This window comes from Fusarium fujikuroi, chromosome FFUJ_chr01 (assembly GCF_900079805.1).
Source record: "Fusarium fujikuroi IMI 58289 draft genome, chromosome FFUJ_chr01".
NCBI lineage: Eukaryota > Fungi > Ascomycota > Sordariomycetes > Hypocreales > Nectriaceae > Fusarium > Fusarium fujikuroi.
Window position 1 is genome coordinate 3,442,978 of NC_036622.1, and position 14,533 is coordinate 3,457,510.

Sequence of the window (14,533 nt, forward strand, 5' to 3'; positions counted from 1 at the left end):
GGTGAGATCCGTAGTCACGGGGTCGGCGATCCTGGCGCTTGTTTCTGTTGTGGGTATCAAGCAACCCGGCAATATCAGTACAGTGTCTATGGCACAGTACCTGTTCATTTGCTGTCGCCCTGCAGGGGCGCTAGAAAATGCCCCTCAGCGTTACGGGCAGCCGAAGATCAGATTCCTTCCCCTGTCTTACAGGGTTTGAAGGGGAGCCATGATAACCTAACACAGTGCATGGCTGACCATCCAATTGGCCACCTTCCCCTTGCACAAGGCGGGCTAGTCCTAACCCACAGGGGCAATCAATTCAGCGTCTCAACCAATCTTCAAAGAAGCAACATCATCATCATCATCATTAAGCAAATCAATCGAACTCAGCACCTCCGAATTATAGCGCTTGTCGCCTCAGAGAGACACCCCCGTCTGTTTCTCCTCTCCTCTCCTCTCTTTCCTCCATCAGTTTCCCAGGGCGTAGGTTGAACGGATTGTTTCATCGACTATCCACTGTCATTGAGATTACTTCTCCAAAACACAGCCCGTGCCAAAGGGGTACACACTACAGCCCAATCTTCGCTTGTGCTGGTCATAGAGATTGGCTGTTGAGACAGCATAGTTATCACGCATCAACCTACAGTCTACCCATCACCATCGAACCAACCTTGTATCAACATGGCTCCAGCTTCAGGAATTCTCAAGTCAAAAGCAGCCCCGGGTGTTTCGGGCTACCAGCCAGTGCATCAAGATGAGGGTGATGGCCACGATGATGGCCCTAGGGAACCTCCCACTCAACCAATCATACCGCGTGGCCCAATTCGTTCATACAGGAACACCATAATGCTTCTGTCAGGCCTTGTCGTTATTCTTATGGCCATAAACCTTTATCTTAGCCTCCCGTTTGCCTTCTCCGGCTCCGGCTCCGGCTCATGTCCGGGTGACCCACCCCGAGTTCCCCAGTATTTTCAGACGTCGCCGCAACTATGGCCCGGCGTTACCGAAACTGGAAAGCCGGCTTTCATGGCACAAACCCACGTCTTTGAGCCTACTGCCACCTTTGTCCCCAATGATCCGTTACAGACATCTATCCCTATCGAAGGCATGAAGGAGGGTAACCGAAGCATCTTCCAGATGATGGGTTACCTGAGCCCTTATTCTCCATCTACAGGCTTCGGCGTGGACGAGTATCCAATCCCTCCAGGCGCTGAGATCGTTCAGGTCCAGATGCTTTCTCGCCATGGTGCCCGATATCCAACTCCAGGTTCGAACGTCGCAACCCTTGGTGAGCGACTTGCCAATGCTTCGGCTGGCCTCAAGACCAGTGGTGCCCTTGAGTTTTTGATGGACTGGAAATACGAACTCGGAAAGGCCATCCTAGTCCCAAGGGGTCGACAGGAGCTCTTCGAGTCTGGTAGGAGTTTATCTTTTCACAACTCGAAACTTGAAACTGATAAACAGTCTAGGCGTCTTGCATAGTTACATGTATGGTAGCTTGTACAACCCTCAAAGCAAACTCATCGTCCGAACTACAGTATGTGACCTTCGTTCATATGCCAACCAGGTCTCAAGATACTGACAGTGTATAGACTCAAGATCGCATGCTGAAATCTGCAGAAAACTGGATGGCTGGCTTCTTTGGCCTCGAGTGGTAAGCGAGAGTCGCCCAAGGTGTTCGCTGTATTATTCTGACAGCAGCAGGACCAATAATGCTACTATCGAAGTGATCATCGAGGCCCCTGGTTTCAACAACTCCCTTGCTGGAGGACTAAACTGCCCCAACTCCGACAAGGCGGATTATGTGACTCCTGTGGCCGTATGGTATGAGAAGTACCTCAAAGACGGTATGTCCCTTCATCGGATTTGCAGACCAACAACTGAAGAGTCACTTAGCAACTGCCCGATTCAATAACGTGACAGAGGGTTTCACGTGGACACCAGCAGACGTCTGGGCTGCACAAAACATGTGTCCCTATGAAACTGTTGCATACGGCTTTAGTAGATTCTGTGACCTCTTTACATACAAGGAATGGGAACACTTTGGCTACTCTATCGACCTTGGATTCTCTTCTGGGGCTGGGTTCCAAAGCCCAGTAGGCGTAAGTTGACTTCTCTGGCAACCCCAACTCTGCTAACCAGAGTTACAGCGAGCTACTGGCCTCGGCTATCAACAAGAGGTCATGGCAAGGCTTAAGAATCATACCCTTGGTTACTCTGGCTCCCAGATCAACACGACACTGGACAGCATGAAGGAGACATTTCCTCTGAACCAAAGTCTTTACTTTGACTTTTCTCATGACACCAACATCATCTCTATCCTGACAGCCTTTGGCCTTCGCCAATTTGCTGAGGAGCTTCCCACTGACGAATATCCCGGCGAACATGAGTTCGTTGTTTCTAAACTGACTCCTTTCGGTGCGCGTTTAGACATCGAAATCATCAAGGCGCCCAGCCCTGTCTCACCAAAGAGAGACGGCTACCTTGATGGCAAAGAGACCAAGTACATTCACTTCATACTCAACCAACGCACTGTGCCTCTGGGCAGGAGTTTTCCGGAATGTGACGTCAGCCGTAAGGACGGCTGGTGTGACCTGGATACATTCATCGAGGTTCAGGACAAGATGGCAGAAAAGGCACAGTTCGACTACTCTTGCTTCGGAGATTACTCGTCACAACCATATGGTAAGGTAACAGACGGAGTGCCGCCTTCTTGAGAACATGTGGCTTGGCATATAAAGATATAATTTGGGCATGAATATGAGATGCCATCTAGATTTAGCAAAACGACAAGTGCCTGTTAGTCCTTAATTATAGTTAGCAATTAGAACCGGCGCAGCGTGTATTGTTGAATAAACGGAAGCAAGACTGTAGTAAGCATTTGGATATGGGCTCAACCAATTCTAAAAGACCAAAGCAGCTTCAAGACCCTTAACTGGTGCTTCATCTGGATATGTATAAATGATAAAATATGTAGTGATCTGATTTGTAACTGTCTATAAGACTATACAGATGGAACAAAATTATGTACGTATCCAATGGCCTGCATCGCTTTTCCAAAGCCATCCACATCTACCAAGCGGGTATTAAAACAATCCGAGGCAGATACGTCGAAAAGATGGTAAAATCCGTAACGCCTTTGCCTGCTACTCCTAGCATCCCGCGAGTTAATAATAAAAAAAGAATACTGGCAATAAATAACCCCTCTATATCAAACAAGGCTAATATGACTCGCAAATATAACATCGCCGTAAGCAAGTTTAAGCATGCTTCTCGTTAATCACCGCGTCGGGTGCAACGACATCGGGCGTGTTAAGAGAAGGAGTCTTGCGGACATCATCGGATTCGCTTGGGTTCATCATAGACTGGTGCTCCTGAATGCCATGGGTAGGCTCAAGCACATCACCATCTTCAGCGGGCTCACCACGGTGAGGGCTCCAAGCAAGGAAGTCTCGGCGAACCTCAACGTAGTCGTAAGAGAACTCGCCGTGCTGGTCATCATCCATACCAAGGAGCTCAGCCTCTTCAGAGGCACGGAGCTTCAGTCCAGGAATGAAGTCGATAATCTTGGCGATGATGGCAGACATGACGAAGGCATAAGCGGAGGCAGCGACAATGGCAGCGATTTGCCAGCCAATGATGACGTAGTTGCCATCCATGAAGCCACCTGAAGCACCAGTGTTGACACCGTCGAGGCCAATGATAGAGCCACGGGCGAAAAAAGCATTGAAGATGAGACCAACGATACCACCGACACCGTGCTCGGCAAACACATCGAGAGAGTCGTCAATTCGAACAAGGAACTTGACTACATGGGAGGTTAGCGATTGTGTGTAAAGTTAAATGATAAGACGACTTACTCTTTGTGGCAAAATTGCAAGCGACACCAGCGACAACACCCAGGATGATGCTAGCCCAAGGGTCGAGGAAACCGGAAGCAGGAGTAGCAGCAACAAGGCCAGAGATAGTGCCAGAGCACCAGCCGACCATGGACCACTTACGAGCCAGGCGGAAATCGAGAACGCACCAAGTCATAGCAGCAAACATGGCAGTGAGGCAGGAGTTCCAGCAAGCCATAACAGCACGGAGGTTAGCACCGAAAGAAGAGCCACCATTGAAGCCGAGCCAGCCGAACCAGAGGAACATGGTACCGAGAGTGATGAGGGAGATGTTGTGAGGACGGAAGTTCATCATCATCTTCTCGTTGCGGCGGCCCAGAACCCAAGAGTAGGCGAATGCGGACATGCCGGAGCCAATCTCGACGGGAACACCACCAGCGTAGTCGAGAACGCCGTTAACGAAGCCCCAACCATTAGGGTTCCAGACCCAGTACGCGAGAGGGCAGTAGACAAGAGTGGCCCAGAAGAAGATGAACACCATGCTTGGCACAACGCGGCCTCGCTCTGCGACAGCGCCGACTGTAAGAGCGCCAGTGACAGCGCAGAACATCATCTGATAGAAAGAGTAAAGCAGAGCAGGGATAAGAGGAGATCCGACTGAGGGAGCACCCCAGACCTTCATGAGACCGAAATGCTTGAGATCACCGATGAAGGGGTTGTTGGAAGTTGTAGAGAAGGCGAGAGAGAAGCCCCAGAAGTACCACTGGAAGACAATGACGGAGAAGGACATCATAACAACCCAGAGCATGGAGAGGGCTGATTTTCTTCGGGCAAGACCAGAGTACAGGAAGGCAATGCCAGGGACCATGAGAAGGACGAGGCAGGCGGAGAGGATGATGAAGGCCTGGTCGCCAGATTGGTACCATTGGTTGAGGTTCTCGGTAGCTGGGGAGAAGAATCGTGTTAGTATTGGATTGTGATGATGAGTTTTCGCGTTGTCGACGATGGAAAAACCTACTGGAATCACCACCAAGCTCTTCATTGGTGCCATTGAAGGCAGTCGGGGGCCCAGGGATAACATAAGACATGTTGGATTATTGTGTTTATAAGGTCTCGTGGGATCTCGTTTCGTGTATTCGTCGGGTTCAGGCTGTGTCGAAGTATGGAAGAAGATGAGATTCGATGAAGCTGAGCAGATCCCTCTCACGTTGAATGACGAGCAAAGTGATGTAGGTAAGTGACGACTGAGTCCTGAAGAGGAAGAGCAAGACGAAGAAGAAGGAAAGCTCCACCGGTTACAGGAAGTTATGGAACAACCTAGTGAGATAAAAACGGAAGGGAATATGGAGAAGAGGAACAGGAAATGCAAGTGATGGGGCAAGACTTTAATATAATTGTTTGAGATGCCTACATACAGTACCTACTACTCTATCTTAGACTCAACCCAACGCCAAATCCAGATCCATATCCATATGCATATCCATGCCCCATGCCCATGCCGGCCGCGGGTCTGTCTCCATGAGCCAAAAACGCCATGGATGTCCTGGGCGTGGGACAATTTGTTGCAGATCTCCTGGTATGGTACGGGCATAGATAGAGGCGCGACACACAATGAGAGACAAAGAGATAGAGATAGCAGCAAAGCTGAGCTGGGGGGTACCAGAGATAGGTAGAGTCCAGGGCAGAGATAGCGAGTCTGAGGGTACGTACCGGCATGGCTCAGCCTTTCACAGGGCTGTACGAGCACCGGTTAGTCGCTGTAATACCGCCACAGATTGATCTGATACAGCGTAGCAAGCGTAGTAGTAACCAGTTGGACACATACAAAAACCACAAACCACAAACCATCTCATGGATGTTTATCGGTACGTACCCCCCAAATGATAGAGATAAAGATAGCGGCGCCTGCATGCTCTGTCCAGGTACCGACCCTAGCGTCAACGCGCTTACACGTCTTTGGTAAGGCGTCTACTATGTCGACTCCTCTTTGCGCCGTTCTCGGCTGGTTCCTGGGTCTTGGAGATCGAAGAAACACCCCTGTCCTCTGTGGTCGTCTCGTCCCGGACAGAGTCCGCATCTTGGTTTTTTTTTTTTTGGTTGACACGCCCTCCGAGACGCCCGATCTTGACTTGGACTTGATTTGGCGCTGAGAGGCTTCGCATTAACAATGCACTGCCCAAAAGGAAGACGGAAGCTTACCGTGCGTGGAAAGCCTCACATTGTTCGACACGCATGGCCAGAAGGAAAGCGTCATACAAGTCATTTCTTATTTCGAAAATAAAAGAATTCATGCTTCGTGTAACCTATCTAGAAACTGGGTGTAAGACCCTGTGGCACCAGTTACAAATGGGGGCTGTCGTCTTGGGCATCAGCCGTCCAAAATTTATGCGAGAGACCTGAAATCTCATATCTCATTGGGCCGTTTCGAAGCTGGGGAGAGAGCCAGAAAAAAGAACGGGAAAATCCTCCAGCTTCGAGGGATGGATCCCCTGGGGTCTGGAGTTTGGGGGGCGCCGTTGACGTGTGATATCTGTGAACGAAGCGTGGGGTTTTCTGTGTCAGAGACCTCCGTTGACAGACTATTCCATGTTTGAGAATCAAGATCATGGGGGAAGCTTGCAAAAAGAGAAGAACAATCTTAAATATTGCCTGGGCATGGATGAGAAGACTCGGTTGATATCCGTAGATAGATATCAAGCCGAAATTTGAGCAAAGCTGAAGTTAATCTGTTCAGCTGGCATTGGAAGTGCATGTCTGTATGGATGGACTGTCGATACAAGCTTGATGCAATTTTGCTAGGCCTCGCCGTTGTCGGTTCAAAAAGTACGTAGTTGCCATCGCCAATGTTTATCCATTCTGTGATGATGAATTCTTGACCGAGACCTTTGCATCTTGTGGATCGAGGCGAGAAACGGGCATCTTGAATCATCGGAGACTAGAAACTCGTTGGCTCACTGATCGTCGTGTGTAAATGCGGAGAGGGAACCAAGAGGGAGGGTTGGTCCGATTTACTAGGCCAGAAAGGATTATTCCATTACAGTGAACGATGTGTAAAGCCGTTTGATTGCATTACTACCGCCAAACCTCAACTTGTGTCAATCCCGTCGGTAATATCTGGGGTACGCGAGGTATGGCTGAGGCATCGGCTACAGCTGAAGTTACAGCTACAGCTCTTTTGTCCCTGACTTCTTGGCTCTTGAGAAGTCGCCCGATAATCGTATTGAAGACCGAGAGCGCAATCTCTTGGTCCTGGTCTGGTGTGATAAGTTAGATAGCCATCTTGCTTGATGTCAAAGAACTGCACCGCATGTCTGTCTGTAACAGGCTTGGCGAGATATGCCTAGGTAGGTACATGGCGAGACTTGCTACCAATCGCTTCATCTCCAACGTCACCGCGCACTTTAGCATTGGATGGTTTCGTTTAAGCAAAATAACCTTCTTTTGCTTCCCTCCCACCTGCGTCTTACACGTGAACCAAGCTTCCAAGATATTGTACGCACCATCCCGTCCATTGCTAAAGCGTTGGCGTCACTCAGATAAGAACGATGTTTTGCCTGCAATTGGTCCCCAAGTATCGGAAGCCGTCCAAAGTGAGCATCTCATTTGGCGCCCCTCACGTGTGAAGAGCAATTGTGCATGGCTCTAGGTAATTCTCTTATCAGACGCACAAGTAAAAAGAAGGTTGTTGTCGTTAGGTTTTTGTGGGGGGAGGCTTGATCGGTACTTGGGTACTTTGCCAATTCGTGTGAGTAAAAAAGTTGTTTAATGAGAACAAGGGTAGATTGCTAAATTCATGGACACATCGTAACTCGTCAACCAATCATAAGCCTGACGCCATCTTCGCCGGGGACATTCTCTTCAATTCGTGTTTTTGGAAGTTTGCCGTGTTTAATAAAGAAAAGCATTGCATCAATTTATTACTTTTATATATGGCATGTTACTCATATCCAGTGATGCTCTCGTGGTTGCAAATCTATCAGTCCCCCCCCCCCCCCCCCTAATGGATGCTTTCTCGCTTTTGTTTTTCGGACATCGAAATCCGATCTGGCGGAAATCCATCGCTTGGCTACAGATACCCAGCTTGCAGACAAAACTTGGCGGGCTGCCCTGCATTTCAAGCTGACGGGGATAAAAACTTGGCCCCTGTATTCCGGGGCATCCCGGTAGAACGGCAGCCGGATGCTCACTTCCGTACCGTTGCTTCGGGGGCATTCTGGGTCCGCTCCGAGTTTTGGTGCCGGCACTCTACATACCTCCATACAGCACTTCAGTTTTTCACCTCAAGTCTCAGCACACATTCGATCGTACGGGGAACCAAGGTTCTCACCGAAAGCTGGCCACTTTCACTGGAGCATATGAAACTTGCCTTACCCAAGATGCCTGACGAGTGACGACTGACTGACCGTGGTTCCCTATATATGTATACTTGAATGACGTGCCATGAATCTCAACTCCCAACTCCGGGCAAAATAACATCATCCCCAGATTTTATCCATCCAATCAGACACCCTCTATCACAAGCTGATCAGAAACGATGTCCTCTTTCTTATCTTCCCTAGCTTCGCCTCCAACCAATCAAGACTCACCAAACCATCAAATCAACACAAATTACACTTGGTCATGTCCGTCAGTGGCAAGGTTTGTGCACCCCTCCCTCCCCTCTACCGCTATCTCTGTTAGCCTCACTCCTATGTATGTACATATCCTATCCTCTTTCTATTCTAGAAGGCATTGCCCTTGTCCCCGGGTCGGATTGCGGGGTGGCTGTCTCGTCCCGCCGACCCGGAACCCCGAGATACGGAGGCATCCATAGTTAAAATAATTCATAATTGTCACCACTCCCGAGGTAAGCTAGGCTGATTTCACCTCCGCCCTCTGTTCCGATTTATACTCTTGACTGGCGAACCTGATTCTCCCGAGACGATGATCTCAGTAGCGGTTCTCTGTGATTTGTAACATAGGTACCTGTTAGAGCATTGAACCTCATCTGCGTATATTTTGCCAAGGACAAAGCAAATCCAGGCACAACATATTTTGCTAAATGCAACGCCTCCGGTTCCATAGCTCATCAGGGCATTGGCGAGACTGTGTCGAAATCGCGCCTGATACAAATGGTCCCCCGTCAAGATCGGCACCAGCGGCCATCGCCAAGAGATAGCACAGAAACATTCTTATAGAAACCCCCAAAAGAGCAAATTACCTACGCCTCTAAGGTCCAAAACTCCATTATCCCTAACCTAGCAGCGAATGATGAATGCGTCCACCGGGTATCAATAAGCCAGTAGACTCCCAGCGAGTTAAACAGTATGCAGGAGTAGTTGAGAGATGGAAATGAAACGCCCCTGGATCAGAAAATACATAGTTTTCCCGATTGTTCCTCTCGCGTCAGCTCATATGACAATATGTCATGGTTTCGATAGTGCAGCATCAGCCGATATCGCCTGGGCATCGCAGGCCCTACACCTCCAACTTCACCTCCGATCTCGTCCCCCACCTGGACTGGCCCCATGGCCATTCCATGCATAGGTCGCAACGTCTTGCGATGTTCCATCTCGTCGGATCCTGTCGGCAGCACCCACTCTACTCGAAATCCGTGCTCCCATGTTCCATCATCGCGCTCCGCAGGGACAGCCCTCCGAGTCAATGTCAGAAGCACGACGCGCCCGGTTGGTGAACCGATAGCCATAAGTGAGAGCTCAGGGGCAAGCGCAATCATGTTGAGTCTGCTGGTTGCATGGAAATGTCGCCTCAGCCCTGGGTCGCGGAATCGTCCAAATTTGAGCGCGTCCGAGCAGATAACTCCAAATTCCGTCGGCAAGACTCTGCTCGGGATTGGAGAGAACGAGCGCAACTCAATATCCTTCTCGTAGGTCCGTAACAGAAACAGCTTTTTCCCGAGATCTGCCAGATATGCTTCTGGCAACTGGGGGTGCCGATTGTACTCAGGGGGTCTCCTCCAATAAGCCATCATCAGTTCTGCTTTCCGGGGTGTTCGACAGACCGTGTTGCTGTGAGGAAAATATGTCATGTCGAGCTTATGGGCAGCCATTGCGCTCCCATTCGTAGCATGCCCCAGGTCTCCCTTGTTTTCTCCCTGATCCTCAGAGTCCTGCTGCTTGAATGTCGCATCCCAAGCATGAAGATTATCAGGAGAACTGCCAGGTGACTTGTAGGTGCTCAGACCTTGAGCCAATTCATGGGCTTGGAAATAAAAGGAACTCCAATCTGTCCCCGCGACGATAGCATCCTCCTCCGAATCGACTTCTGAGCCATCTTCCGAATCGCCCCCTTCATCGTGTTCGTCACCGGTCTCATCCTCGGTGTCCTCGAACTCTTCCTCGCCAACATCGCTTCCCAATAGATCTTCAGCCTGTACAACAAACCCTAGCTGAGGCATATCAGGTTCCCAAGCAAGAGGAATCATTGGGCCAGGCTGGCTTAATGGCCTCAGCATGTTGTGTGGATTATCAGGAATATTAGCTACTGCATTCCTGACGTTCACCAATGGTTGTTGACAGCCACTGCCGGCTGGGATAACTTCTAGTCGATTGGTGGGAACGCCAAATAGCTCCTCTGTCGTCTTGACCTTGAGAAAATCCCTTTCATCCAGAGCAAATATCCCCCATCCTCTGGATGGGGCAGGGTGGAACTCCTCACTTTTCAGTAGATTCGAACATAGTGGTGGAATGACTATTAGACCTCTGTTTCCTTGCCAGATATCTGCTAACCACGCAGTTCCCTTGATGTCGATTGCGCAAATTCGTTGCGCGTGGCCTCGACAGTCGTCCACAAAACAAACGTTGGGGATGTTGTCTGCACTAGGAGCCATCCGTATTACGACCCGCCAATTCCGGGTTCGTGTTGGAATATCTGATCGTGTCCTGCGGGACAAGCCTGCCCTGCGACTCGGGGGGTCTTGTGTCAGAGCCAGAGCAAAGACGACAACCTCATGCCTATTTGAGCTGACGGCGATCAGGCGAGACTTTCGATGGACAGCCAAGCCCCAAGCTGATATTCCAACATTTTCATGAAAGAATTGTTTCGGAACAGATTTGTGTGACCTGTCGCTTGTGGCACGGCATTCTTTGGCATGTTTCTCAATTTCCTTGGTGTAATATGCCACCACATCTCCGTCATCGTAGCACGCGAGGACTATTTCTTCGTCGCCAAGGAATCCTGTGATCATATGGTTGACTGTGTGTGGCCGAGACTCGTCGAGTTGTCCGCCGACTAGCTGGGCGGCAGCACTTGCTTTAGGCTTCAGTTGTAGATCAGGTTGGCTCGGAAGTGCCTGGCTCGGGGCGGCACGGGGTCTGTAGACGAATATTCGGCCTTGGTAAGCAGAGAAGTAGAGCTGGAATGTGTCGTCAGCATTGCGAAAATTAAAGGGAATTGGTATGGTCGCACATTGTACACTTGAGACAGAGCAGTCAGGTTGCTCCGAAATTTCTGCATAGATGGGATCAAGCGGTATATCGAAGGCCCTGCGTTTGTCTCGTCATCGGAGTCGTTCCCAGGCCAGGTAAAGGGTAGCTCGGCGCTCTGGGGGTGCATGCCCAAAGTTACCCGCTCGCGATCACGAACTGCGGCTCTGGCGCCATCGCCAAACTGAAGGATGGCGAACAAAGCATCAGCGAAAAGAATATTCTACGCACACGAACAATACTCACCCGGTCAGTGGCAGTTTGCGCATAGCATTTCCCCACGCATATTGGCTGGAAGTTGCGCCTGTAAGGTTGTTGACTTTCCATCAGCTCTCACACAACTCATGCGCGGTAAGGTGAGATGGCCTTTGCCGAGGCGTTGCAGCTTAACAATGGCATCCAGGTGGCGGATGGATGGATGGGATTGGGTAACACCCTGCGTGCGTAAGGCGACTGATTCGCTTGATTCTCGAGGATGCAATGTGATGTGATATTGCTGTCGTTCTCATGCAGAAGGCTGAATACCGGTGCTGTTACTTGGGGAAGCTGCGTGGTGATGCACAAAACAGCGCAGCGCAGCACAGCACAGTACTTCCAGCTCAAACCTCGATCGTCGGTTTGCTTCTCCAAAAGGATGCAAGTGACCAAATCGAGAGTCGCGGGGTGCGGCACGTCGGTCGGTCCCTTGTTATCGATAAGGAGCCGGCGAAACCTCCACTGTAGGTAAGGTAGGTAAGCTGAGATGCCTGAATGGAGTAAGGAGACGGAACACTATGTTAGTAGGTCAGCTCGGGTCTTCATTCCAAGTGCCTATATTTCATAAGATAGTTAGTATGTCAGCTTTAGAATTACCTAGGCTGAGTGATTGCGCTAGGATCATTGTGACGTTGGCATGGAGCTAACTAAGTACTAGGTATGCAGGTTGCCTTTGTTGCTAATAGTGGGTTCAACTGTCACGATGATGTCAATTGTTGGAATCGGGATACACAAAACTGATTTAGTAGGCATAAGATGTCTTTCATGGGCCTTTCTAACAAATGATGCTGACATATTGTGTGCCGCTAGATAGCAATCCTGAAACTGCCATGTTATCTATCTCTTTGTGATGAAGAAGCCATGTACGTAGGTCTTACAAGAAATTGGCTTGTTACAAAATGTCACTCATCGATACGCACACAAACGTCCAATCCTAACAAGATTCCATTTCGCTAACAAAAGGTATATCCTCCAAAATCCACATATAAATCCCAACCAGCAATACATTCTCATTTCATCCATAGTCGTAAGGTATGTATATCATTGTGCTCAAGCCGACATGAGCTCAAGCATATCCTTCATCCGATAATCAAGCACTGGAGTCTTCCAATCATCTTGTAGTAGGCCATATCTCTCCGTTGCATTCCCCTTGGGCTTCCGGGCATTCAGCGCCCAGTATCCAAAATCAGAATCTTTGTCCTGGAGGAAACGTACTAGGTGCTGCCAGTAATTGGCGTCACCAACAGACGGCTGCACAGGCGCCCCGATCTCGCCGACCCACACAGGGGCAATCTGTTTATCGATGATGTATCCCCAGTTATGGTGCATCGTCTTCGCGAATGAGTCGTAGTCTCGCTGAAGGAAACGGCCCTCCCAGCTTCCCCAGCCAGACCAAGCGTACACGTGTGCTGAGTATACTAGTCGGTGGGTAACGTCCAGCAGGATAGGACGTTTGCACACCTTGGACAGATCATTGGAAGACTCAGTGCCCTCGACTATGACGAGCCAGTCCCTATTCATCTGAAGAAGTCGGTTGCCGCATCTTTCAGCAGCTGGTGCCCACTTCGACCACGGCATGGTACCCCAAAGGCCGCGGATCTCATTCCTGAGATCAACACCAATGACAAGCGGGTTGTTGATGTGTGGGAGCATGATAGTCTCCCAGTGCTGGATCCATTCGTCCTCAGTCTGTCGCACCCGACACATGGGGCCCAAATGATCGTTCGACCAGCCAGCATCACAGGGATCAGCACCGCAACACCAGGTTGCGCTGGTTATGTGGTTATTTACGATGACAGCAATGCCCGATTTAGTCAGCGTCTGAACAATAGCATGAAAGATGTCCAGTGCCCTCAGGCCGACCAGGTCGGGATTTGCGCGAAGGTGTTTTTCTTCGACAACTGGATTCTTGATGACTAACTCATCAGCATAAGGTAGCCTCACACTGTTGAAGCCTAGCTTCTTGATAGTCTTTGCAATATCATCGCGATGTTGGATATCCAAACCTCCAGTGACAAAGAACTCGTCGCTGGCACCATACCAGTTCACCGAGGCTAACTTGAAACGGCGGCCGTTGACATCTACAATATCTCGTCCTCTCGTCCGTAGAGGGAGTGTATAGTTGGTGATTTGAAGATGCTCTGGAGGCGGGGGCAACGGGTTCTGGCTGAATCGTTCGCTGGCAGCATCAGGGATCCAGCTCCGATGCAATGCGGTCTCGACCTTCCAGCGATATGCGTATCCGGCTCCAAGACATAGCAATAAAGCAGCGAGGAGAATTGCGCTACTTGGACTGCGTAGACAACTAAATCTCCGTGTTCGTGTCCGGGTCCAGGATCGCCTTTGAGTTGCGGGCTTCTCGGAGTCAGCGAATCGAACACGCCGTCTGGTTTTTTTCGTCAGTCCCAATTCTTGTTCCAATTCTCCATCCTCGTTTTGATGCTCATTTTCTTCCTCCATGATACGATTCTGCTCAATATCCGTCCAATCGCCGAGTAAGTGGTTCCGTTGTTGGGAGTCGTCCACCATCGGAGTCGGAGTCGGAGAGCGGGGCCGTGTCCCGCCAAGGAAATGCGGCACGCGAAGACCTGACCACATTCTTCCACTTTGAGGCTGAAGTCACGTTTCTGAGCCTTATCGTATTCGGTTATGTATTTGAGAGTGAGCTTCAAACTGAGGGTATCGATATGCTGAGCTCGATAAAGACGGAAAAAATCTTTATCTCTGGTTGGTAGGCCGTCTTAAGGGTTTTCCACGGGCTGATATAATCTGTGGTGTCTGTGTATGAACGGGCTCAAAACAAAACTTCAATGGCAGTGTTTATGAGGATATCAATCGTGTATGATGACCTTGGGAACAAGGCGGGATCAAAGACAACAAGTCATGCTGAGAGGGCTGTCTCGGAGCTATTTATCCTGTCTCGAGCCTTCAAGTACCCATGGAGCTCTTTGCTACCAGTCCGATCGCCAAGTTATACTCAGGCCCTCCTCTTCCGGCTCATCCGGAAGAGTATGCAGGGCGTTGTGACTAATA

At 49.9% G+C, this 14,533-nt stretch overlaps 4 protein-coding genes; 1 reads left to right on the forward strand and 3 right to left on the reverse strand.

Moving 5' to 3' along the window:
* Positions 1–663: 663 nt before the first annotated feature.
* On the forward strand, positions 664–2,699 carry FFUJ_01047 (related to phytase; the record flags this gene model as incomplete). XM_023568285.1 has 6 exons in its annotated part: positions 664–1,399; positions 1,452–1,519; positions 1,575–1,636; positions 1,687–1,829; positions 1,879–2,084; positions 2,133–2,699. The coding sequence occupies 6 exons, from the start codon at positions 664–666 to the stop codon at positions 2,697–2,699; spliced, it is 1,782 nt and encodes a 593-aa protein (XP_023424487.1).
* A 543-nt stretch (positions 2,700–3,242) lies between these two features.
* Positions 3,243–4,909, reverse strand: FFUJ_01046 (probable ammonium transporter MEAA; the record flags this gene model as incomplete). XM_023568296.1 has 3 exons in its annotated part: positions 3,243–3,790; positions 3,843–4,766; positions 4,840–4,909. The coding sequence occupies 3 exons, from the start codon at positions 4,907–4,909 to the stop codon at positions 3,243–3,245; spliced, it is 1,542 nt and encodes a 513-aa protein (XP_023424488.1).
* A 4,259-nt stretch (positions 4,910–9,168) lies between these two features.
* On the reverse strand, positions 9,169–11,572 carry FFUJ_01045 (uncharacterized protein; the record flags this gene model as incomplete). XM_023568308.1 has 3 exons in its annotated part: positions 9,169–11,175; positions 11,229–11,429; positions 11,492–11,572. The coding sequence occupies 3 exons, from the start codon at positions 11,570–11,572 to the stop codon at positions 9,169–9,171; spliced, it is 2,289 nt and encodes a 762-aa protein (XP_023424489.1).
* Positions 11,573–12,550: 978 nt separating this feature from the next.
* FFUJ_01044 (related to endo-beta-1,4-glucanase) lies at positions 12,551–14,029 on the reverse strand (the record flags this gene model as incomplete). Its single annotated transcript, XM_023568319.1, has 1 exon — positions 12,551–14,029. The coding sequence occupies one exon, from the start codon at positions 14,027–14,029 to the stop codon at positions 12,551–12,553; it is 1,479 nt and encodes a 492-aa protein (XP_023424490.1).
* Between the last annotated feature and the right edge of the window lie 504 nt (positions 14,030–14,533).